Here is a 24,079-nt window from a genome sequence, read left to right on the forward strand (position 1 = left end):
ACTGCACTCTCGTCTGGGTGACAGAGTGAGACTCCAACTCAAAAAAAAAAAATGTATTGTACTAATACTTCTTTTCCTTGCTTTTTCAATGGACTTTTGCTCATTAAAAAAGTGATTGTTTCTTACTGTGTATGCCTCTGAGTGCTCAGTTTTCAGAGTTTTGGAATTTAGCACTTTGTTTAATATGATAAGTCATTCATATACCACACTGTGACAGTTAAGGATGATGTTAGTTAATTCACAAAAAAGATACACTTATATTTACAATGCCCCATGTCACTTTAAACCCTTTAAAGTGGTTTTGCTTGGTAACTGAGCAAGTTTAAATATGACTTGATTTTTTAAGTAGTTTTGTATCCCATTTGAAATTTTTCAGGTGGATTTTTGTAACTTAACAGTAACAACTTTGAAAATAGACAGATACTATTGTCTGTCTTTTGGTTTATTAAATGGTTAAATCTTAACCAAAATGCTGATATTGAGAGAGGAAATTACTTCACTTTGCCTTCTTACTTATTCCTTATATTTTTCATTGGGCAAGTTCAGTGATTGTTCTGGATTTCAGGAAAGTTCTGATCAGTACAAGAAGAACATCCAGCCAGGCTTAAGCAATATTTTATTTTTAATTTTTCAGTGATTGCCTTCATGTTGTAGACCCCATGCCTGTGCGGGGGCCTGACGTAGAAGCATACTGTCTACGCTGTGAATGCAAATATGAGGAAAGAAGCTCTGTCACAATCAAGGTAAAAATATACAGAGAGATAAAGATATCTGTTCTGCTTCTGGATAGTCTCTAGACAAGACAGAAGATTTTGGACCCTTGCCCCAAAAGGAATAATGGGCCTATTCTTTGCCTGCCTCACTGAGATATTTTGTGGATTAATTCAGATATGTTAGATAGATATGTGAAATGGCACAAAATTGCCCTATGTGTAATTAGCATATTCCAGAAAGTTATCCTAGCTTCTCTGTGGGCTATGTGCACTAAAGGCTAGTGAGAGAGCAGTGTGTTTAAGCCCTCCTCTCCCTGCCTTCCCAAACCTTTGAAAAATTTATATATACACATATATGTGTGTGTCTGTCCAAAGAGGTGCGTGTGTGTATATATATAGCTGCTACATATATATACACATACAAGTATATATTATATGAGTATATTTATATATAGCAGCTATTCTAGAAACATCAATTCTGGATTTTAAGATGTCTCTTCTTCATTTCCTGTAGGAAATGGAATATAGATGACTCTCATTACCATTTGGATCTCTGAGAGTTCAATTACTTTATTATAGTGGCTATGGTTCTTCCAATTTTTTTTTTTACATGACACTTCCCATTCCTTTCCCCCCAAAAAAAAGCCTTGTGGAAAATCTGAATTTGGGGTAGCCAGTTCTAATAGTCACAAAGATGTCTGCTGTGATTGACTCTGTGGGAGTGTTCCTGTTCCAACAGGGTGCTATACTGGAGAGAAATCCTCACTGGACTATTTTTTTTTAAGTGTACAATTTATGTACCCTAAAAATAACTCATTGTAAGTATTCGTTCTATAAATTTTAGTACATTTAAAACAACTTGTTGAAACAACTTCTAAAACATTCCTCTCAGCCGGGCGCAGTGGCTCAAGCCTGTAATCCCAGCACTTTGGGAGGCAGAGGCGAGAGGACTGCCTGAGCCCAGGGGTTCGAGACCAGTCTGAGCAACATGGTGAGACCTCATTCTACAATAAATCAAAAACTTAGCCGGGCATGGTGGTGCATACCTGTAGTCCTAGCTACTTGGAAGGCTGAGGCAGAAGGATCACCTGAGTCTGGCAAGTCAAGGCTGCGGTGGCCGGGAGCGGCCACTGCACTCCAGCCTCGGTGACAGAGTGAGACTCCAACTCAAAAAAACCCCAACTACATTCCTCTCACTCCAGAAGGATCCCTCATGCTATTTACAGTTAACTCCCATTCACAACCCCGGGCCCAGACAATCCCTCTTCTACTTTATGTCTCTACATGCCTAGACATTTCATATTCAGAGTCATGCAGTATGTGGCCTTCTGTGACTGATTTATTTCAGTTAATACAATGTTTTCGATGTCTATCCAAGTGATGGCGTGCACTTCATTCCTTTTTATTTCTGAGTAGTATTTCATTATATGACCATTCATCAGTGGCTGAACATGTGGATTACTCCTGGATTTCTGCTATTATTAATAATAGTGTCACAAATATCTACACACATATCTTTGGGTATATGTTTTCCTTTCTCTTGGATAAATTCCTTAAACTGGTAAGTTTATGTTTAACTTTTTAAGAGACTTCCACGTTGTTTCCCTAAGTGGTACCATTTGTCATTCCCATAAGCAGCACATGAAGGAGGGCTTACTTTCTCCACATCATTGACAGCCATTTTATTATAGTCATTCTGATGGGTGTGTCACACTGTACTTTTTGTTCATACGTGCACTAAGATCTCAAGAAAGTCGCCGACCCAGAAAGTACTTTGTCTATCTAAATTGATATAAGAGAGTATTCTGTTGAATTACTTTTGCTGTTGGGGCTTAAGTTGTTTTGGCAGCAGTACTGCTGAATCTAGGACACTGTGTTCAGCTGAAAAAAGGAAACTACCGTACTAGTAGTGGTGACAAGTGGTTAGCAGTAGCTGAAGGTGGAATTTTGAAGACTTGCAAAAAGATCCCAAAGATAGAATGCTTTCTTTCCTCTTCAGTAATACTTTGGTGAAGAGTTTAGTTTGTTTCTTATGTTGCTATCTGGTTTGTATAGAAATCCTCTGTGCTTAGCAGATACATCAGTCTGCTTTACTGTTGTCATACAAAATTCTGATTTCTTGTCTTGAACAGAGATGTAACTTATTTTCAATTTCCTTTAGGTTACCATCATAATTTATCTCTCCATTTTGGGCCTTCTGCTTCTGTACATGGTGTATCTTACTCTGGTTGAGCCCATACTGAAGAGGCGCCTCTTTGGACACTCACAGTTGATACAGAGTGATGATGATGTTGGGGTAAGTTCTCAGCCTGCCCTCGCTGCTCATGGCCATCTCTGTCAGCACCTGCTGTGAAGTGCAGATGAAAAACCATCACACACAGACATTCACCTGCTGAAGCATATCCTCAACTAGAGTAGCTAAAGATAGTTCTAACTTTCATATAGATCTCTTCATGGGGAAATCACTCTATAGAGCCATGGTGGTGGTGGTTTAAGCTGAAGATCCTTGGTAAGCTGCTTTGTAAGGCTTTGCCTTCAGAACCAGGGACATGATTTTCATTGCCTTTCCCCATTTATATTGAGAAAAGTGTCTGAGATTTCTTCCCAGGCTCCTGCCTGAAACACCTTTCCTGTCAGTGTCACCATGTATTTTAGAAGACAAAGAGGTTTTAGTGAAGGGAAATGTGAAGATTATGACATTCTTTTCTTAATGTAGTACAACGTGATAACTTGCTGATGTTTCATATTTCTTTTTTTTTTCTACTGCTTAAAAAAAACAATCTGTAGCTGGGCGCTATGGCTCACACCTATAATCCCAGCACTTTGGGAGGCTGAGGTGAGAGGATTGCCTGAGTCCATGGGTTCGAGACCAGCCCGGGCAACTTGGCGAGACCTCATCTCACAATAAATAAAAAAACTAGCTGGGCGTGGTGGCGCATGCCTGTAGTTCCAGCTACTTGGAAGGCTGAGGTGGAAGGATCGCCAGAGCCCAGTAGGTGAAGGCTGCAGTGGCCATGAGCATGCCACTGCACTCCAGCCTGTGGGACAGAATGAGACTCAAACTCAAAAAAAAAAAAAAATCTGTGATCTTTAACTCTAGAGAAAAATAAAACCATCACTCCATATTCTCTTCCTATCTTTAAAACACATTTTTATTTGTACATATAGTTGGCATAAACAGTGTATAAATTGTTTCATAGTCTCCTTTTTGCTTTAATTCAACTTTATTCAGAGTGTCCAGAAATTGACATAGTCCACAAACTTTTTATTCAGTATAGCTTAGATAATTATGTTTTTTGTTTTATCATTATCCTGTTTGGGGCTGTTTCTGAATTTTCCATTATTTCATTATTAGATTTAATTTTGTTTTTAGAAATGACTTTTTCTTTTGGATTATTTTATTGGACTATGTTCCTTAAAATAGATAAAATTCAGTACTTTATAGTTTTAAGAATCAATTGCAAAAGTCAAACTGAGAGTGAGCCCTTGCCAACCATAGCCAAAATTCCTTTCACTCTAGAATGGCTGTGGTCCTGTTAGTAAAAGACAGGAAAGGGCATCCTGACTGGATGCCCTGGGTTATAACTACAAACAAAGCCTACTTTTTGATCAATGTACTGTTGTCTCATGAACATCGATTACGAATTCTGAACTTACTTGGGCAAGATTTAATTTTTTTTTTTTTTTTTTTTGAGTTGGAGTCTCACTCTGTCGCCCAGACTGGAGTGCAGTGGCCGCTCCCAGCCACCGCAGCCTCGACCTACTGGGCTCCGGTGATCCTTCCTCCTCATCCTTCCAAGTAGCTGGAACAACAGGCGCACGCTACCACGCCCGGCTAAGTTTTTGATTTATTATAGAGATGAGGTCTCGCCAAGTTGCCCAGGCGGGTCTCGAACCCGCAGGCTCAGGCAATCCACTCACCTCAGCCTCCCAAAGCACGGGATTACAGGCTGAGCCACCGACCCCAGCTGATTTAATTTTTTTAGTCAGGAACTTTCCTAAAAACACCTCTGTTTGCCTCTTTCCCTTGATTCTTTTTATAATTCAACCAAAACATAATGAGTTAACTTTTCTATATCAGGTACTGTACTGGGTACTAGGAATAAAGATACAAATAAAATAGAAACAGACATGTAAAAGAAATGACTGGCCAGGCACAGTGGTTCACACCAGTAATCCCAGCACTTTGGGAGGCTGAGAAAGAGCAATCACATGAGGCTAGGAGTTCGAGACTAGCCTGGGAAATAGCAAGACCCCATCTCTACAAAAAATGTTTTTAAAAATTAGCCAGGCATGATGGCATATGCCTGTTTTCCTAGCTATTTGAGAGGCTGACGCAAGAGGATCACTTGAGCCCAAGAACTTGAGTTTACAGTGAGCCATGATCTCGCCATTGTACTCCAGCCTGGACAACAGAGCAAGACCATGTATCTTAAAAAAAAAAAAAAAAAAGAACAAAAGAAAGAAATGACTAAAAGTTTTCCCCTTTTATTTTTACTCAAGTAAGAAACATGTTTATTTTTAAAGAATTCTTAGAAGGGGATTGATAGGCTAGGAGAAAAAATAAGACTGTAGATCTAATGTGGTAAAAAATCAAGCAGGGTACGGTGGCTCACACATGTAATCCTAGCACTTTGGGAGGCTAGGGTGAGAGGATTGCTTGAGCCCAGTGTTTGAGACCAACGTGGGCAACTTGGTGAGACCTCGTCTCTACAATAAATCAAAGAATTAGCCAGGTGCAGTTCCAGCTATTTGGAAGGCTGAGGCAGAAGGATCGCCTGATCCTAGCAAGTTGAGGCTGTGGTGGCCGTGAGTGTGCCACTGCACGCCAGCCTGGGCAACAGAGTGAGATATGACTCAAAAAAAAAAAAAAGCAAAAACAACAAAAAAATCAGACATGTTGAGGCCAGTGGGTGAGAGAACTAGAAGGATAGGAGGTTGTGTCTCCTGTCCAGGAGCGTTAGAGTCTCAGTTACTGCTAACATTGCTAATTTTCATCCACATATTCAGGGTTTCTCAACCTTGACATTATAGACATTTGGGGTTGAATATTCTCTGTTCTAGGAGACTGTCCTGTTCGATGTAAGATATTTAGTAGCATCCCTTACCTCTCTCCACTGGATACCAGTAGCAGCCCCCCTCCATCTAAGTCATGAAAATAAAAAATGTCCACAGACATTGCCAAATGTCCCGGGGGGGGGGCAAAGTAGTAGTTCTCAACTACTGACATATGGAAATGTTGTGCCTCAAAGGCCACATAAACCATTTTCATTATGGACACATAGGTTGAAAGTCTGACTTAAACTACATCTTTTACAGCATTAAATATTTGATCTTGACTTAAGAAGTAGACAATATTATACACAAAACATAAAAGAAATGAGTGTACAGATGTACAGATGAAAACATGTAGGGTAGGCATTTTATTGGTGGGGTCACATGCTTAGTATCTTTTGCTCAGCAGTGATTGATTCTGCCTGCAGGTTGATCATTTGGGAATGTTGTCACTGACAGTCCTGGCTGACTCTTGGATATCTGTTAAACTGATTCTGGGGAGAGAGGCTGTCTGACCACAGCTGTGAGTTTATAGTAACAACTCTGTACAAAAAGAAGTTAAATTAAACTTCCTACAATTGGCCTGGTACAGTGGGTCATGCCTATAATCTCAGCAATTTGGGAGGCCGGGGCAGGAGGATTGCTTGAGGCAAGAATTCAATATCATCTAGGTGTCATAGCGAGACTCCATTTCTACAAAAAAACTTAAAAATTAACCAGTGTGGTGGCACTCGCTTGTAGTTCTAGCTGCTTGGTAGGCTGAGGCAGGAGAATCATGTGAGCCTAGGAGTTTAAGGCTGCAGTGAGCCATGATTGTGCCTGCATTCCAGCCTGGCCAACAGAGTGAGACCTTGTCTCTAAAAAATAAAAATAAATAAAAAATTAAAATAAATTCCTACAATTGTTGCTTATCCAAGATGTGGGTTTTTCACTGTTTCATGTACTTAAAAAAATACTTTTGTTAAATTCTCAGTTATCATTTTTTCCATTTTTGTTCAGTGTAGACATTTTAAATAAAATAAAAGTTAGTACAAATAGTTAAGAAGCTCACGCAAATACTGTATTATATATACATGACACATCATCACTATTATCAAAGCATTACATTAAAACATGTTTTGTATTTATTTTAACTTTATCAGGTGTAAAAAGAACAAATATATAAGAAGGGTAAATCTCTCTTTGTCTTCTCCCAGCATCCATGACCATGAGTAGCTAGTTCAATCTTGTTCTGATGGGTGGAGAACAGGCCAAAAGGATTAACTGGCTTGTTTAGTCTTTTGAATTTGTTCCTTAAGAAGACTTTTCTCCCCCACCTTGAAGGGTAGAATACAGGACTATGAAACTGAGAGGCGCCCTACTGATAAAGTACATCTTTCTTCCCTGTATTGTTTGTGTCATAACAAACCAATGGTGGTAATATTTTTCCCTCTCTGGTGTTTGACTCAGAGGATAATATTTTATATACAAGTTTAATGAAGCACCATACTCCTATAGTGTCATTTTAATCTGCCTGACCAAAATTTGTGTTTTGAGAAGATTTAACACTAAGTCAAGGTTAAGCAAGCTGAGTTTTAGTGTTTGCACTAATTTGTTAAATTATGTTGGGTCAGATTATTTCCTTAAGGGAAATCAAGTAATCCTACAAAACTTTAGCCTTCTTCCTTTTTTTTTCTGAGTTGGGGGTCTCTGTCACCCAGGCTGGTGTGCAGTGGCACCACCACGGTTTATCGTAGCCTCAACCTCCCAGGCTCAGGGGATCCTTCCACTTTAACCTCCCAAGTAACTGCGACTATAGGCACATGCCACCACACCCTGCTAATCTTTTATTTATTTTTTGTAGAAACGAGGTCTTGCTATGTTGCCTAGACTGGTCTCAAACTCCTGGGCTTAAGCAATCTTCTCGCTCTGGCCTCCCAAAGTGTTGAGATTACAGGCATGAGCCACTGCATTCAGCCAGCCTTTCTCTTTTTAAAGTGTTTTTTCTTACACCTTTGAAACATTTTGAGGCCAAGCACGGTGGCTCATGCCTGTAATCCAAGCACTTTGGGTGGCCGAGACAAGAGGATTGCCTGAGCCCAGGGGTTCAAGATCAGCCTGGGCAACTTGGCAAGACCTTGTCTCAAAATAAATCAAAAAATTAGCTGGGCGTGGTGGCACACTCCTTTAGTTCCAGCTACTTGGAAGACTGAGGCAGAAGGATCACCTGAACCCAGCAGGTCGAGGCTGCGGTGGTCATGAGCATGACACTGCACTCTAGCCTGGGTGACAGAGTGAGACTCCTACTCCAAAAATGAATAAATAAAAACAAAAATAGGCCAGACATGGTGGCTCACACCTGCAATTTCGGCACTTTGGAAAGCTGTGGCAGGAAGATTGCTTAAGGCTAGCAATTTGAGACCTGCCTGGGCAACATAGGAAGACCCTGTCTCTATTTTTAAAAAGAAAGAGAGACAGAGAGAGAAAGAAAGAAGGGCTGGGGAGGGAGGGAGGAAGGAAGGAGGGAGAGCGGGAAGAAAGGAAGAAAGAATTGTAAAATAGCCTGTAGTACCAGCTCCTTGGGAGGCTGAGGCAGAAGGATCACCTGAGGCCAGGAATTTGAGGCTTCGGTGAGCTATGATCATGGCCTGTGAATAACCTGACCCATGGCCTGCACTCCTCCCTGGGCAACATAGCTAGGTCCCTGTTTCTTAAAAAATAAAAATTAAGTTAATATCTAGCCTGGGCAACATAGTGAGACCTTGTCTAAAAAAATTGTTTTTTAAATAAATTGGGTTTAGGGATTTGTACAAGCCATTGCCTTAATTAGGTAAAAAGTTTAGAGAATTTTGGTAAAGAAAGCAAGGAAAAATTCTTTATAGAAAACTCTTTGAAGTCTTTCAAATACAGACATTGTGTACATGTCTTGCTATGAAAACAAGGCAGGTGTTCTAATACCAGACAGTTACAGTTATATATATAGTTCTGTGGTTGTGTATAGCTTTCCATAGCATGCTGACTCCTGCCTTGGGTATACAGTAAAGCCTTTTCAAACATGCACAGCAAAACAATGTTTTTTCCTTCCTAGAGACAAAACTTAGTTTATGAGGTACAACCTGTGACATGGATCTTAGGCTGGAACATTTAGAAGATTTGCTAACATGGTATTCAGGAAAAAGAGATCAAGGAAAAGGCAAACAAAAGCAGTAAATTACTACTGAATGCTTCTTGTCATTTAGACAGCTGTGTTTATATATCTCATTCATAGATAGATCAGCATGGCAGTTTCCTATGTAATGACTACAAACATCCAGTTGCATTGGTTCACTTTGACCAGGATAGGTTGGTTTTCTACACAGACACCTGGGTAACCCTTCAGTAGCCTCTTTCCTAAGGCAGCAACTTACATGGAAGCCACTGGGTGCTCAGCAAAGCAATGAAAGATTCAAGTCTTTGTCAAATAGTGATTATAAAGTAAATAATTTCTTATCATCCTCGGTCATAGAGGGCAATTGTAGCATTGAACTGTGTCTCTTTTCATTGCAGATTGGGGAAAGGGGGAAATGAGAAAGCGTTTAGAAACTAGTCCATTTAGTCGAGGCATAGAGAGAGATTAAAACCAAACAAGACTCCGTCAACTCACCTTCCAGTGTGAATGTGGCCCCAAGTTGACAAGTAAACAATTTTAATATAATGGAACCAGGAAATTAAAAGGCAGATCTTTCCCCTGCCAGGGGTTAGCTGCATAGTATTGAATCAAGCAAGAAAAGACCCCACTTTCCATATCTGTTACATGGAGATATTAACATGAAAGTAGATTTTCTTTTTCTTACCAATCAGGGAAAACTTCTCTTTATCACAAATAACCAGTTTTTGGCTTGGACTTCACTTCTTAAGGGAAATATCTTTGGAAGTACTGATCTATGGGAACGTTTCACAAATATCCTTCATCACTTACGTTTCCTGAACCACCTGTTTTTTGTTTTTTGTTTTTTTAACTTGGAGCCTTACTCTGTCACCCAGGCTGGAATGCAGTGGAATACTCACGGCCACCACAGCCTCGACCTACTGGGCTCAGGTGATCCTTCCACCTCAGCCTTCCAAATAGGCGAAACTGCAGGCATGTGCCAGCACACCCGGCTAATTTTTTGATTTATTGTAGAGATGGGGTCTTGGCAATTTGCCCAGGCTGGTCTCGAACCTCTGGGCTCAGGCAATCCTCTTGCCTCTGCCTCCCAAAGTGCTAGGATTACGGGTATGTGCCATCGTGTCCAGCTTGAACCACCTGTTTCTATAGTTGAGATCATTCTGCTTCTGATAGTTGAGTGCCTGGGAGCGCTCAGCTGAATAGATGCTGTTTGAAAAGTTCACCTGTGCACATTCCTATAGTTCCAGCTGCTTGGAAGGCTGAGACGGAAGGGTCGCCGGAGCCCAGCAGGTTGAAGCTGGGGTGGCCGTGAGCATGACACTGCACTCCAGCCTGGGCGACAGAGTGAGACTCCAACTTGAAAAAAAAAAGAAAAGTTCACCTGCTTCTGTCTCTGTGGCAGTTTGGCTGCTGTTTTGTGTGTTTTACACTTACTATGCCATTTCTGATGGTCTCCTTTCCTGAACTTTTAGGATCACCAGCCTTTTGCAAACGCCCATGATGTGCTGGCCCGCTCCCGCAGCCGAGCCAACGTGCTGAACAAGGTAGAATATGCCCAGCAGCGCTGGAAGCTTCAAGTTCAAGAGCAGCGAAAATCTGTCTTTGACCGTCATGTTGTCCTCAGCTAATTGGAAATCACATTCAAGGTGACTGGAAAGAAACAAGGCAGACAACTGGAAATAATTGACTGAGTTTTCTTGGGTTTTGTTTTAATATCCTATTGATTTCACCAGCTGTTGCTGGAAGATTCAAAACTGGAAGCAAAAACATGCTTGGTGTTGTTTTCTTGTTTAATGTATTAATAGAAACATTTTTAAAAGCACACAACTCAAAGTCAGCCAATAAACCTTTTCCTATTTGTGACTTTTACTAATAAAAATAAATCTGCCTGTAAATTATCTTGAAGTCCTTTACCTGGAACAGGCACTCTCTTTTTCACCACACAGTTTTAACTTGATTTTCAAGATAATTTTCAGGGTTTTTTGTTTTCCTGGTGGGTGCGGGGAGGGATGCCTGGGAAGTGCTTACCAACTTTTTTCAAGTCACTTTACTAAACAAACTTTTGTAAATAGACCTTACCCTCTATTTTCAAGTTTCATTTACATTTTGCAGTGTGCCAGCCTCACCCGAGTGCTGACTTGCCCATTTGACTTCTGCACTGACCCTGTTATCTGTGGTATCTGGTTGGCTTGGGGCTGCACTTGATGATAAACTGGATCTGAAATGCCTGGAGGCACTTCACAGAATGCATATTTTCTTCATGTACTGATGTCTGATGCAATGCATCCTAGAACAAACTGGCCATTTGCTAGTTGACTCTAAAGACTAAACAAGTCTTGGTGTGTGTGGTCTTTCTCATCTTCTTCTAGTATCTTTAAGGACAAATCCTAAGGACTTGGACACTTGCAATAAAGAAACTTTCTTTTAAACCCAAGCCTCCCTGGATTGATAACATACACACATTTGTCAGTATTTCCGGTTGTGTTAAGAGGCAGCTGTTTCAGCTCTAGTGTGTGCAGCTTTGAATTAGGACTAGGGTTTAGGGTGCCTCTCTCTAAAAGGTGTAACAGTTATTGGATAACTGGATTTTTTCTTCCTATGTCCTCTTTGGAATGTAACAATAAAAATAATTTTTGAAACATCTATCAATATATATCTATGTCTCCTCGCTTTTTTCTTGTCCCTCTTTTGCTGTATGATAAGATTGAAGATACAAAGACGTGTTGTACCCTGTTGTGAGCCTACTTTTTTATACCAATCTAATAACACATTGGTACTGAGTTATCTGTGTGTACGTATGCAGAGAGAGAGAGAAAATGTATGGATCCTTAGGTCTCTGAAAGGCATCCAAATACTTAGATAAATTGAGAAATTTAAAATTCCTGGAAGAGAGCTTGTTTTAAGAAATTGGCAAGATGCGTATTAGAATTAAATTACATTTAAATTCATAAGATTGAAGTTTTAGGAGCTGTTAATAGGAGGTTAGTAAAAAAAGGAGTTTTTTCCCCCATGTGTTAACTAATTATACTTTTTAAAAAAATGTGGAGTATAAGATTGGGCATGGTGGCTCAGCCTGTAATCCCAGCACTTTGGGAGGCTGAGGTGAGAGGATTGCCTGAGCCCATGGGTTCGCAACCAGCCTGGGCAACTTGGGGAGACCTTGTCTCTACAATAAATCACAAAAACTAGCCAGGCGGGGTGGTGTGCATCTGTAGTTCTAACTACTTGGAAGGTTGAGGTGGAAGGGTCACCTAAGCCCAGCAGTTTGAGGCTGCCGTGGCTATGAGTGTACCACTGTACTCCAGCCTAGACCACAAGAGTGAGACTCCAACTCAAAAAATAAATGTGGGGTACAGTTCAGAGTTAGGTATACAAATGGTCATTATGCAGGTACCCTTGTTGATGAAGTGCCCCCTCCCTCCCCTGGTAGTTTCCCACTACTGCCAATCCCTTTCTTACAGTATTATGATAATTGTTCAAGGTCTGCTTATGAGTGAGAACATGTGGTACTCAGTTCTTTGCTTCTGTGATAGATCACTTGGTACTATTGACTCTAAGTCCATCCAAGTTGCTGTGAATTTCATAATTTTCTCTTTCTTTATGGCTGCGTAGTATTCTATCGTATACATGTACCACATATTTTTTTATCCAGTCCTCTTTCGATGGGCAGCATGGTTGGTTCCATGCTTTTGCTATTGTGAATAATGCTGCAACAAACATGTGTGCAGGTATCTTTTTCATAGAACGATTTGAGTTCCTTTGGGTATATTCCCAGAAGGGATTGCGGGGTCATATGGAAGGTCGATTTTTAGATCAAAAAGCAGTTTTTTTAACACCCACACATCTAACCTAAAATTATTGATTTTTATTGTGCATATTAAAATATTTCAGGCAACCCCTTTGGGTCCTCTCCCACTATGGGAGCTTTTCTGTCCTCTCAGTAAATCCTGCTTTCTAAAAAAATAGTAATAACAAAATAAAATATTTCAGTTTAACCATGACCAAGTGGGATTTATCATGGTATGCAAGTCTGGTTCAATGTTCAAAAATAATGTCAGTGGCTCACACCTGTAATCCCAGCACTTTGGGAGGCTGAGCTGAGAGGACTGTCTGAGCCCAGAGGTTTGAGACCAGCCTGGGCAACTTGGCGAGACCCTGTCTCTACAATTAAAAAAAAAAAAATTAGCTGGGCATGGTGACACGTGCCTGTAGTTCCAGCTACTTGGAAGGCTGAGGCAGAAGGCTCAACTGGGCAACAGAGTGAGACTATGACTCAAAAAAAAAAACCCCTCTGATTTCTAGGGGTTAGGGAGGAAGAAGGATGAAAAAGCAGAGCACAAGATGTGTGGGGCAGCAAAACCATTTTGTACATTTTCTACAGTGGTGAATACATGTCTTTACATATTTGTCAAAACCCATAGAAAGTAAATATGCTCCAAAAGTGAACTCTGACGTGAACTATGAACTTGGGGTGATGATGTGTGTATGTGGATTCATCAGTTCTAACAAAGGTACAACTAGGATGTGGAACATCAATGGTGAAGGCAGTGCGAGTGTGGGTGCAGAGTACATGGGAATGCTCTATCCTGTTTGCTATGAACCTAAAACCACGTCAAGAAATAAAGTCTAAGAAAAATAAATAAAATGGCTATTTTTTAAAAAAAGATGTTGTTGGGCTGGGTGCGGTGGCCCATGCCTATAATCCCAGCACTTTGGGAGGCTGAGGTGAGAGGTTTTCCTGAGCCCACAAGTTCAAGACCAGCCTGGCCAATTTGGTGAGACCTCGTCTCTACAATAAATCAAAGAAATGTAGCCAGGCATGGTGGTGCATGCCTGTAGTTCCAGCTACTTGAAAGGCTGAAGCAGAAGGATTGCCTGAGCCCAGCAGTTCGAGGCTCTGGTGGCCATGAGCGTACCACTGCACTCCAGCTTGGGTGACAGAGTGAGACTCCAACTCAAAAAAAAAAAAAAAAAAGATGTTATTGGATGTGCTGGTTCACACTTGTAATCCCAGCACTTTGAGAGACCAAGGTAGGGAGATCACTTGAGGCCAGGAGTTTAAGAACAGCCTGAGCAACATAGCGAGACCTTATCTCTACAAGACATTTAAAAAATCATCCAGGCATGGTAGTATACATCTGTAGTCCTAGTTACTCAGGAAGCTAAGGTGAGAGGATCACTTGAGCACAAGAGTTTGAGGTTGCGATGAGCTGTAATTACACCACTGTATTCCAGCCTGGGTGACAGCAAGACCTTGACTGCCTCTAACGAAAAAAAAAAACATTCCTAGTTCTAGCCTCAATTTCTATCCAAAAGAATATTGACCAGGCCGGGCTCGGTGGCTCAGCCTGTAATCCCAGCGCTTTGGGAGGCCAAGGTGAGTGAATTGCCTGAGCCCGCGGGTTCGAGATCCACCTGGGCAACTTGGTGAGACCTCATCTCTACAATAAATCAAAAATCAGCCGGGCGTGGTAGCGCAGGCCTGTAGTTCCAGCTACTTGGAAGGCTGAGGCGGAAGGATCGCCGGAGCCCAGCAGGTTGAGGCTGCGGTGGCCGGGAGCGGCCACTGCACTCCAGTCTGGGTGACAGAGTGAGACTCCGACTCAAAAAAAAAAAAAGAATATTGACCAATATTTGCACATCATGAAACTAAAAGACACTGTCCATAAATAATTTTGATATATTGTCCAGATGAATGGACAGGGTGTTCTTTAAACAAAAGAATTTGCTACAAGTATCCAGTTTTGTAAGCAAACCTCTGGTATTGTTCTATGTTGTCATATCTACATATTAGGTAGAAACAGCTAAACCAGAACTGAGCGGGTCTGTTTAACTGTAAGCTACTTTGCATATTGTTATTAAATAAAAACCTAAAATCAGGTTAAGTTTGACTCAGCCCGAAATACAGCATCTTGATGACAAAACTCAGGTAAGAGACTTCTCCAGAGTAGCCCATTGGGGAGAATAAGAACATGGTTAGGAAGCCCCTAGGCACAGCTGATAAATGCTATCTGGTTATTCCATTATCCTGAGCTACCAACTACTGCCTATGTAATGAAAGATCCAGATTTTGCTGGCAATTAAGTCATCTAGAGGAGTGGAAAGAGTTTTAGTTTGGAAGTCAGGACACCTAGGTTCTGGGCCCTGCCTGTTACTGACTTTGCAACCTTAGCAACTTGTCACAACCTGTAAGGGATTGGAGACAAGGATTTCTAAGCTTCCTCCCGTTCTAATATTCCCTAATTCAATTACATAGGAAGTCGGAGCCTTTTGTTTTTTACATGCTGGATATTTTCTGTATCTCTGAAAGTTGAAGCTTTTATGCTCCTTAGCGCATCCAGAATTTCTCAGGATTTTATCAGTAAAACCTCATCATTTATTGCCCAGAAGAGCTCTAAGACAGAAACCTGAGATTTTCCCAAGACAGGTGTGTTCACTACCTGTGCCTGTACCTGGAGTCATGGAGCCCAATACTAGCGAGCTGTGTGGTTTTCTTTTAAAAGCTTGCACTCAATTCCTGATACAGAGACCTGCTAATGTCCATCCATATCACCACAGCCCCTGGAGAAGGGCACGGCAAGGGTTTTGAGCGCTTCTGCACATTCCAGAGCACATTACTGAGTCCCCTTGTCTTCTATGCACTCCCTGCAGCCTATGCCCAAAGACGTGAATCCTATTTACTCCCTTTCTTCACAGTCACAGGTTTTACTTATATAGTATCAATGCAATCCTAAATCTTGTGATTTGCATAACTTTTGCAATGCATGTCTTAGGCCTTGTAAACTTCCTTTACTCTAAATGTCACTATCTAAATGGAAAATGAAGCTGTAACTTAAGTTCTGTGCAATGCTCTGCTGGGTCACGTGGCTAACATATAGGTCCCCAAAACTCTGGACTATAAAAGTGGACTGCAAGGCCTGAAGGGTGGGCAGAACCATTTTAGAAAGACCTTGAGTCTGCCTCTACTCCGTGGACTGGAACTCAGAAATTAGTTTCTTTCTACCAGTTCCCTCAGTATCAAGGGAGAGCGGTCGAGCGTTACTTGGACCATAACGTTCCTATAAGTGCATCCAGATTCCACAAGGCATTTTTTCTTGATTCTCTTCCTTGGAGTTTTTCATTCTCTCATTCTGTTACCTTATGGTTAAATGTTCTTTGAAAAAAAAAAGGTGATCACGTTTGAATGCTACTACAATGGATTGAGCTTTATTCATTTCTTCTGAAAATGCTCAACAGAAAAAGCTTCTCCTTGCCAGTGTCTCCAGAGACACTCTGCTCTCTTCCCAAGAATTATGCAAAGTATTGTTAAAACCCAGAAAGTGTTAATGACCTGTGGCATATACATACATATTACTCAGATTTCATCTGGGCCAAGATTTAAGATATTATTTAAATTATCTTTCAGAGGCCAGGTACGGTGGCTCACACCTATAATTCCCAGCACTTTGGGAGCCTGAGGTGAGAGGATTGCCTGAGCCCACGAGTTCGAGACCAGTCTGGGCAACTAGATGAGACTTTGTTTCTATAATAAATCAAAAAATTAGCCGAGCATAGTGGTGCGTGCCTGTAGTTCCAGCTACTTGGAAGGCTGAGGTGGAAGGATCGTCTAAGCCCAGCAGATCGAGGCTGTGGTAGCTGTGAGCATGCCGCTGCACTCCAGCCTGGGAGATAGAGTGAGACTCCAACTCAAAAAAAAAAAATTATCTTTCAGGATAAAATCACACCCAAAGTAATTATTTTGTGTGCTGGGCTTTGATACCATCTGCTGCACTTTTGTGGTAACCTGTTCCAGTTCATCAATGCTGGTTTGTTAGCGGTAGGCAAAAAGAAGGTTTTGCTGTTGTCAGAAACGTGATAACACAGGTTCCATGTCCAGGAGCCATCATTTGGCCGTTCTCCATGTGTGTTCTTTATCTCTTACCCTCTGGAATTCTTGCCTAGGGAATTTCCTAACTCATTTCTCACAGCAACTTTTTATTCTTGACAGAATCTTGGCTAGTTTTTAATCTTTCAGAGACTTTTGTTTTATGTTAGTTATTTTAGGTCATTTGGTCAGTAATTTGGAATCCTTCATTTCCTGTTCCTCTGTTTTGGTTTTTAATTGGACTTATCCCACTTATCTCATCCTTCCACCCTTTTAAGAAGAGCTTTTCCTGGCATTGACTCTTTTTCCAGCCAGTTTCACCATGACCTTTTTTAAGCTTTCCCACTCCCCACCACGTCCCCCTTCCCTTGCTGCCCTTTCTGTTTCCTTAGTAGTCACTTATCTTTTATTTCTTTCTTTTTTTTTTTTTTTTTTTGAGTCAAACTCTCACTCTTGTGGCTCAGACTGGAGTGCAGTGGCATGCTCACGGCTACCACATGCTCATGACCACCACAGCTTCGATCTGCTAGGCTTAGACAATCCTTCCGCCTCAGCCTTCCAAGTAGTTGAAGCTATAGGCATGTGCCACCATGCCCAGCTAATTTTTTGATTTGTTGTAGAGATGCTGTCTCGCCAAATTGCCCAGGCTGGTCTCGAACCTGTGGGCTCAGGCATTCCTATCACCTCAGCCTTCCAAAGTACTGGGATTATAGGCTTGAGCCACTGTGCCCAGCCGTGAATAGTTTTTATATTGACTGTTTAGGGGATAGGACAAGAAAAAGGGTCTGTACATGTTCAGTACAAACACAACCATCCTTTTGACTCTTTAAAAAATGTTTAATCCATAGTTGGTTGAATTCACGGATGCAGAACTCACGAATATGGAGGTCAACTATATATATTTTTTTTCGTTTAATCCTCACAAACACCTTGCAGAACAGTTAATATCTCATTTGGACACAGAAAAACACTGAAGTTAGCTGGGCGTGGTGGCTCATGCCTGCAATACTAGCACTTTGGGAGGCAGAGGCGAGAGGATTGCCTGAGTCCAGGGGTTTGAGACCGGCCTGGGCAACTTGGCGAGAGCTCGTCTCTACAATAAATCAGAAAATTAGCCAGGTGTGGTAAAGGATGCCTGTGGTTCCAGTTATTTGGAAGGCTGAGGTGGAAGGATCGTCTAAGCCCAGCAGGTCGATGCTGTGGTGGCCATGAGCATGCCACTGCACTCTAGCCTGGGCGACAGAGTGAGACTCTGACTGAAAAGAAAGAAAGAAAAAGAACAGAAAGATGCAGAAGTTCAGAGAGGTTGGAAACTTGCCCAGGGATACACAGTTAGGAAGGCAGAAAGCCAAGATTGAAACCTGAGGGTGTTATGACTAAAAGAAAAATGCTCTCTTCCTATAGCACTAAACTGCAATTCCCCGGTAAAGTATGTTGGGCTAGATCATTACAGTCAAAGGCAAAAAGTAATGGTGATTTAAAAAATGAGACATAGACTTGTTCACAAAGAGGGAATGTGTTGGTGTGGGGCCTCTGGGGTTATCATACTCTATCCTTGTGTCCCATGAAAAACAACAGCAACAACAAAACCTATGTATAAATGCACTTTACTCAATATATTTACAATCCTATGTAAGTAAAAATTGGTAAATTGACTACATTTTAAAGGTATTGGGGAGTTTCTCACTTAAAGGAATCTCAGAGTGAATATTTAAGAATATTTAAGAACAAAGGGTTCCTTTCTTTTTTTTAATCAGAGTCTCACTCTGTTGCCCAGGCTACAGTGCAATGGCACACTCATGGCCACCGCAACCTTGACCTGCTGGGTTCAGGCAGTCTTTCTGCCTCAGTCTTCCAAGTAGCTGGAACTATGGGTGCAAACCACCATGCCTGGCTAATTTTTTGATTTATCGTAGAGACGAGGTCTTGCCAAGTTGCCCAGGCTGGTCTTGAACCTCTGGACTCAGGCAATTCTCTCGCCTGCGGCTCCCAAAGTGCTGGGATTACAAACATGAGCCACCGCACAAGGTTCTTTTCTTCTTTTATTTTCAGTTTTGGCCCAGCATGTCAGGTATTAGTTAGGAAAGCTATGCCTGTGAGGCTGCATGATCAGGAACTAATTCGTAATTCCTCCAAAGTGTTTGAATACTGCAGTGAGTCAGTGTTTCCCAAACTTCAGTTACTTGCATACACTCTCGTGGTCATCACTATACCTGTATTCTACCTGTTCTGTTACTTACTTACTATTTTTCTTTTTTAATTTACTAAACCCCAGACTTTATTTAGGGTTTTGTTTTTGTTTTTTTTTTGAGTTGGAGTCTCACTCTGTCGCCCAGAATGGAGGGCAGTGGCATACTCATGGCCACCGCAGCCTTGACCTGCTGGGCTCTGACGATCCTTCCACCTCAGCCTTCCAAGTAGCTGGAACTACAGGTGCGCGCTACCACGCCCAGCAAGTTTTTTATTTATTGTAGAGATGAGGTCTTGCCAAGTTGCCCAGGCGGGTCTCGAACCCGCAGGCGCAGGCAATTCACTCACCTCGGCCTCCCAAAGCCTGGGATTACAGGCTGAGCCACTGAATCTGGCTATTTAGGTTTCATTAGTATTTCCACTACTGTTCTTTCTAACCTAGGACTCTATAGTCATCGAGTCATCATATCTTTTTGGCACCATGTGGTTCATGACTATTTCTCAGTCTTTTTTTTGTTGTTGAGTTGGAATCTCACTCTGTTGCCCAGGTTGGAGAGCAGTGGCATGCTCACGGCCACCGCAGCCTCACCCTGCTGGGCTCAGGTGATCCTTCTGCCTCAGCCTTCCAAGTAGCTGGAATTACTGGCACGTGTCACCACACCCAGCTAATTTTTTTTATTTACTGTAGAGATGAGGTCTCGCTATGTTGTCCAGGCTGATCTTGAACCTGTAGGCTCAGGTAATTCTCTCACCTCAGCCTCCTAAGCTGCTGAGGTTACAGGAGTGAGCCACCACACCCAGTGTTTCTCAGTCTTGTCTTGCTTTTTTCTTGCCTTGTCAGTTTTGATGGATATGCCAGGCATTTGCAGAATGTCTGTCCTTCATTTGGATTTGCCTGGTGACTGCAGTGGGGTTAACTATTTTTCTTTCTGTTCATTCACATTTTTTTACTCAGGTAGATTTACTTTTAAGAGGAACTTCATATCACCACTGTAAATGTGAAATCAGTCTAATTCACAACAAGGAGATATTAGTAGATATATCAATTTCTGGGCTGGGCGTGACGGCTCATGCCTATACTCCCAGCACTTTGGGAGGCTGAGGTAAAAGGATTGCCTGAGCCCATGGGTTCGAGATCAGCCTAGGCAACTTGGTGAGACCTCATCTCTACAATAAATGAAAAAATTAGCCTGTCGTGGTGACACATGCCTGTAATTCTAGCTATTTGAAAGGCTGAGGAGGAAGGATTGCCTAAGCCCAGCAGGTTGAGGCTGTGGTGGCCGTGAGCATGCCACTGCACTCCAGCCTGGGAGACAGAGTAAGATTCCAACTAAAAAAAAAAAAGACTGAGAAACGGTCATGAACCACATGGTGCCAGGATGATACGGTGACTCAATGACTATAGAGTCCTAGGTTAGAAAGAACAGTAGTGGAAATACTAATGAAACCTAAATAGCCGGTCTTGGTGGCTCAGCCTGTAATACTGCGCTTTGGGAGGCTGAGGTGAGTGAATTGCCTGAGCCTGCGGTTCGAGACCTGCCTAGGCAACTTGGTGAGACCTCACCTCTACAATAAATTTTTAAAAATTAGCTGGGCTTGGTAGCACATGCCTGTAGTTCCAGCTACTTGGAAGGCTGAGGCGAAAGGATTGCCGGAGTCCAGCAGGTCGAGGCTGCGGTGGCCATGAGTATGCCACTGCCCTCCAGTCTGGACAACAGAGTGAGACTCCAACTCAAAAAAAAAGAAGAAAAGAAATACTCATTTCTGGCTAGATACTACTGCTTGCTGAAGGCTTTGATCCGAGGAGTTTGGAGAGCAAGCAGTCTGGTGGTATGGAAGATACATTTTCCCCAGACTGAGACTATGTCTTATACTCACAAGGGCTAGAAGAGAATTTCAGGAGAAGAAACTCTGCACAAGTGATTCAAGGTGAGTCATGCTGTTTCAGATGTCACCAAAATGCCTCTCTTACCACATACAGAATATTATAACCCCATCCAGCTTTCCACATAGGTTCAGAAACTAGTCATCAAAGCAGAAACGTCTTTAAAACATTGATCTCCAGCTGGCGTGGTGGCTCAAATCTGTAATCCCAGCACTTTGGGAGGCCAAGGTGAGGGGACTGCCTGAGCCCAAGGGTTCAAGAACAACCTGGGCAACTTGGTGAGATCTCATCTCTACAATAAATCAAAAAAATTGGGGGAGGTTCAGGCAAGAGGATTGCCTGAGCCTGGGAGTTCGAGACCAGCCTGTGCAACTTGGTGAGACCTCGTATCTACAATAAATCAAAAAAATTAGCCAGGTGTGGTGGCACACATCTTAGTTATAGCTACCTGGAGGGCTGAAGCGGAAGGATTGCCTGAGCCTAGCAGGTCGAGGCTGCAGTGGCTGTGAGCATGCCACTGCACTCCAGCCTGGGTGACAGAGTGAGCCTCCAACTTAAAAAACAAAAACAAAAAAAACAAGCAAAAATCCACTGATCTCCAAGCAGGGAGATCCTATCTTCTCTTTTGATCTGGCCAAATTAATCAAGTTGGTTATGTTTCCAGGTTCAAGAGGAAATGATGGCTAACAGAAACAACTCTAATCTGCCAGACAAACTTCCGGTCTTCTCTGAGTCTACCCATTTGCCGCGGACCAGGTCCTTCTACCTGGACCCCATGGTCACTTTCCACCTGTACCCTGAGGCCCCGGTACCGCCCTCTTACTCTGAGGAGCTGCCACTGCTGCCTTTCTCCAGTGACTCCCTGATCACGGAAAGTTACGGTGACCCCTGCCCCTTCTCTTTCCCACTGCCTTACCCAAATTACAGAAGGTGCGAGTATTCCTATGGGCCAGCCTTTATCCGGAAGAGGAATGAGCGGGAGAGGCAGCGGGTCAAGTGTGTCAATGAAGGCTACGCCCAGCTCCGACATCATCTGCCAGAGGAGTATTTGGAGAAACGACTCAGCAAGGTGGAAACCCTGAAAGCTGCCATCAAGTACATCAACTACCTGCAGTCTCTGTTGTACCCCGATGGCGCTGAGTCCAAGAGTAACTCTGGAAAAGCTTCTTCCATAACGGCACCCACCAGCCGCCATGCTGATCCTATTTTCAGAATCGTTTGAGAAACGAAACAAGTGATTCCACAAAACAGGGTCTCTTACAGCATCATTCGATAGTTTTTCCTAAATGTGATTTCTGTGCGGGTAGAAAATCGCTCAAATGCTAACCACTGCTGGATGGTACATATTTGGGTTCAGATGCACTAAACATGACCTTTTGTAGAATAAGTAGAATCTTTGCTTGTTTCTTTCAAAACCCTAGGCAAATGGGAGTCCCTGGAGTTCTCTGTGCCTCTCCCTTGGCCTTTCTCCCTCGGCCAAGTTTCAGTGGTGAGTTTCTCTCCCAAAAAGCATGTCAATTGTGACCAACGACTGTTCAATGCTGATCGCACACTCCGCCAACGCTTCGTGCAAAGCAATCACAGTGAACCTCTCCTAATTTGTCCAAGTTTGGTGATCTATAATTATTTTTTGACTACTGCCTGGTTCAGAAGTAAAAGTATGGTGATTTTTATTTATTTGAGGTTGACAAGGAGTCATTGTAGGAAAGCACCTTGGGGCTAAAGCAGAAGTGGCTTATACAACCATTTGAAATTGTTTCAGATGCATCTTGTTCCTGGGCGCGGACTTGCATGGGTGTCTTGGGACAGGGTTCAGGAAGGTGGCTCTGGAATCACACAGCCTCAGTCTCAAGTTCAATGCTGCTACCTCCTCTCTATGTCCTGGTTCCTCTTCACAAAACAAGAACAGCAACAGTGCCTGCCACATAATAACTGTTATTTATCATTAATGTCATCACCTTGTTTTGTCCATTGCATCACCATTCTCTAGTCTAGAAGATTTGGAGTGGCTGGGCCTTTCCCTCACCCTGGGAAGGCTAGTCCTTGCCCCATGTTTGAAGTCTGCCTTTAAAATGTCTCTTATTTCTTCTACTCCCAGGTCCCGTCTGTCACCAAGCCTGGTCAAGACTTTCCCTACGCCGTCACACTCGTCTCTATGGTCATGCCTTTGTGAAGTCTTCCCCAGCTTCCCATTTCAGCCATTACTTATCCTTTTATTCTGTGTACATATTTCTCTTCAGAGCCTACCCTGCCGTCTTCAAACACTTCACACACCTATCTCTGTCTTCACAGTAGACACAAACTCCTTGAAGATTCTTCAGCCAGTCTTATTCATCTTATACTCCCAGTACCCAGCAAGAAGCCTGGAATCAGGGAGTGCTAATGCATACTAGTTATTATATCTTGCTGTTCCAATACTGTCATCTTATGTCAGGGTCATTGTTAGCAGCCTCTTCTCTGGCCTTCCAGACTCTGTTCTGCACTGGCTGCTCCTCTCTGACGCCCTTTCTTTTTTTTGAGTTGGAGTCTCACTCTGTCGCCCAGGCTGGAGTGCAGTGGCATGCTCACGGCCACCGCAGCCTCGACCTGCTTGGCTCAGGCAATCCTTCTGCCTCAGCCTTCCAAGTAGCTGGAACTACAGGCATGCGCCACCACGCCCAGCTAATTTTTTGATTTATTGTAGAGAAGAGGTTTCTCCAAGTTGCCCAGGCTGGTCTCAAACCCATGGACTCAGACAATCCTCTCACCTCAGCCTCTCGAAGTGCTGGGATTATAGGCGTGAGCCACTATGCTCGGCTGAAGCTCTTTCTTAAAGCATTTCATGCCACTGTGTTGCTTAAATCACTTGATGACTTCCTTTAGACTAGGATGTTGTTTAAATGGATGGGTTTGGTTTTCAAAACTCCCTTGTGTGAAATAAAGTAGGCAGCATCAGAAGCCATGTTTACTCATTTCTGCTTGTACCACCATTGCACAAAGGCCCAGACTCTGTGACTCTCGGGAAAGATTCCTTGAAGACAAAACAGGGTAGAACACATGGCCCTCCACATCTCTTGCCTGAGTCACTCTATTTCTTAAAAGATAAATGACCCTAGACCTTGCCTTTTCCTACATGTAAGATAACGTCTGGTGGAGTGAGTGACTGATTGTGCCTCTGTAATCTATAACCAGATGTCCTCTGACACCCAATCCTTGGTGTGATTCTGCCTTCCTGTAACTTCTGAGCAAGTTTGACTTTGCACATA

General features: G+C 42.5%; 2 protein-coding genes across 6 annotated transcripts in view; both read left to right on the forward strand.

Annotated features, from left to right (window-relative positions):
- The window catches only part of TMEM9B (TMEM9 domain family member B), a 43,477-nt gene extending 31,929 nt beyond the window's left edge, over positions 1–11,548 (forward strand). For all 5 annotated transcript variants that reach the window (XM_021710643.1, XM_008054562.2, XM_021710645.1 and 2 more), the window contains 3 exons: positions 635–743; positions 2,875–3,009; positions 10,368–11,548. In XM_021710643.1, the coding sequence (XP_021566318.1) occupies positions 635–743; positions 2,875–3,009; positions 10,368–10,523 (400 nt within the window). In that variant the 3' untranslated portion in view covers positions 10,524–11,548. The remainder of the gene's footprint in view (positions 1–634; positions 744–2,874; positions 3,010–10,367) is intronic.
- Positions 11,549–14,782: 3,234 nt separating this feature from the next.
- On the forward strand, positions 14,783–22,057 carry ASCL3 (achaete-scute family bHLH transcription factor 3). The gene is made up of 2 exons (XM_008054563.1): positions 14,783–14,824; positions 21,499–22,057. Exon 2 carries the CDS (start codon positions 21,511–21,513, stop codon positions 22,054–22,056), a length of 546 nt encoding a protein of 181 aa, XP_008052754.1. The 5' UTR covers positions 14,783–14,824; positions 21,499–21,510; the 3' UTR covers position 22,057.
- Positions 22,058–24,079: the final 2,022 nt, after the last annotated feature.

This window comes from Carlito syrichta, unplaced genomic scaffold, assembly GCF_000164805.1.
Source record: "Carlito syrichta isolate Samal-C Ts95f unplaced genomic scaffold, Tarsius_syrichta-2.0.1 Scaffold296499, whole genome shotgun sequence".
In the NCBI taxonomy this organism is placed as follows: domain Eukaryota; kingdom Metazoa; phylum Chordata; class Mammalia; order Primates; family Tarsiidae; genus Carlito; species Carlito syrichta.

Coding starts and splice junctions, on each gene's coding strand:
- ASCL3 (XM_008054563.1), top strand. CDS start 21,511: ATGATGGCTAACAGAAACAACTCTAATCTGCCAGACAAACTTCCGGTC.